Source organism: Caenorhabditis briggsae (genome assembly GCF_000004555.2).
Source record: "Caenorhabditis briggsae complete genome, chrX, whole genome shotgun sequence".
Taxonomy (NCBI): Eukaryota; Metazoa; Nematoda; class Chromadorea; order Rhabditida; family Rhabditidae; genus Caenorhabditis; species Caenorhabditis briggsae.
Genome location: NC_013491.2, coordinates 7,071,095 through 7,071,807, shown reverse-complemented (window position 1 = coordinate 7,071,807; position 713 = coordinate 7,071,095). Strand labels below are relative to the sequence as shown.

At 36.0% G+C, this 713-nt stretch overlaps 1 protein-coding gene across 1 annotated transcript in view; it reads right to left on the bottom strand.

Annotated features, from left to right (window-relative positions):
- Positions 1-710: 710 nt before the first annotated feature.
- The window catches only part of CBG17182, a gene marked incomplete at both ends in the record, with an annotated part of 988 nt that continues 985 nt past the window's right edge, over positions 711-713 (bottom strand). The window contains one exon of the mRNA XM_045239339.1: positions 711-713. This exon is cut by the window's right edge and continues 284 nt beyond it. Coding sequence (XP_045096137.1) covers positions 711-713 — 3 coding nt within the window.

Genomic DNA, 713 nt, shown 5'->3' with positions numbered 1-713 from the left:
TCGCAAAGTAGTCAACTGACAAAATGTTTAACATAAAATCGTTAAAATTTTGTTAGTTGACCACTTTTTGATTTCTATTACAGAAACCGAGATATATGAGCTCAAAGAGCAAGTATGTGATGGCCTTCTGTTAGAGACTTGATGGTAATTTTGTTTAATAGGAGAAGGTTTTATTCATTCACGGTTTGAAAAAAAACGGCTATCAAGTTTTTTTCTAGTCAAATTAAACCCTCTGACAACGTTTTTTTCCCAAATATGTGACAGCCCGAACTCTTGGTCGCAATTAGAAGAAAAGTTTCATCCTTGGCTTGATGAAGTTTGATTTTTTTTTTGCTAAAAATCCAATTAAATTAACTTTTTCGGATGGTTGTATGCATTTGGATTAATATTTTTGCTATTAAAAATTTTTTGGCACACTTGGAAAGAAAATTTTTCAAAAAGTTGTTCTAGGCGGGCTGAGGGGTTTGAGGCAAGCGGGCCGGCCCGGCCATCCACATGTATGGTTTTTAGATGCTTGAAGAGAATTTTGGAAGAGCCTCGAAGATAATTTCAATGTTTTTTTTTCTGCCGAGCTGAGCAAAATCAGCGAACTACTGCGTTCGTGGCAATAAAAATTCCAAAATGAGCCCAAAAATGAGGTTTCACCATGTGGGAGTACATGCCTACAACAATTCGACCAAAATCGACCCTCTCCGATTTCGTTCAAATTTTTA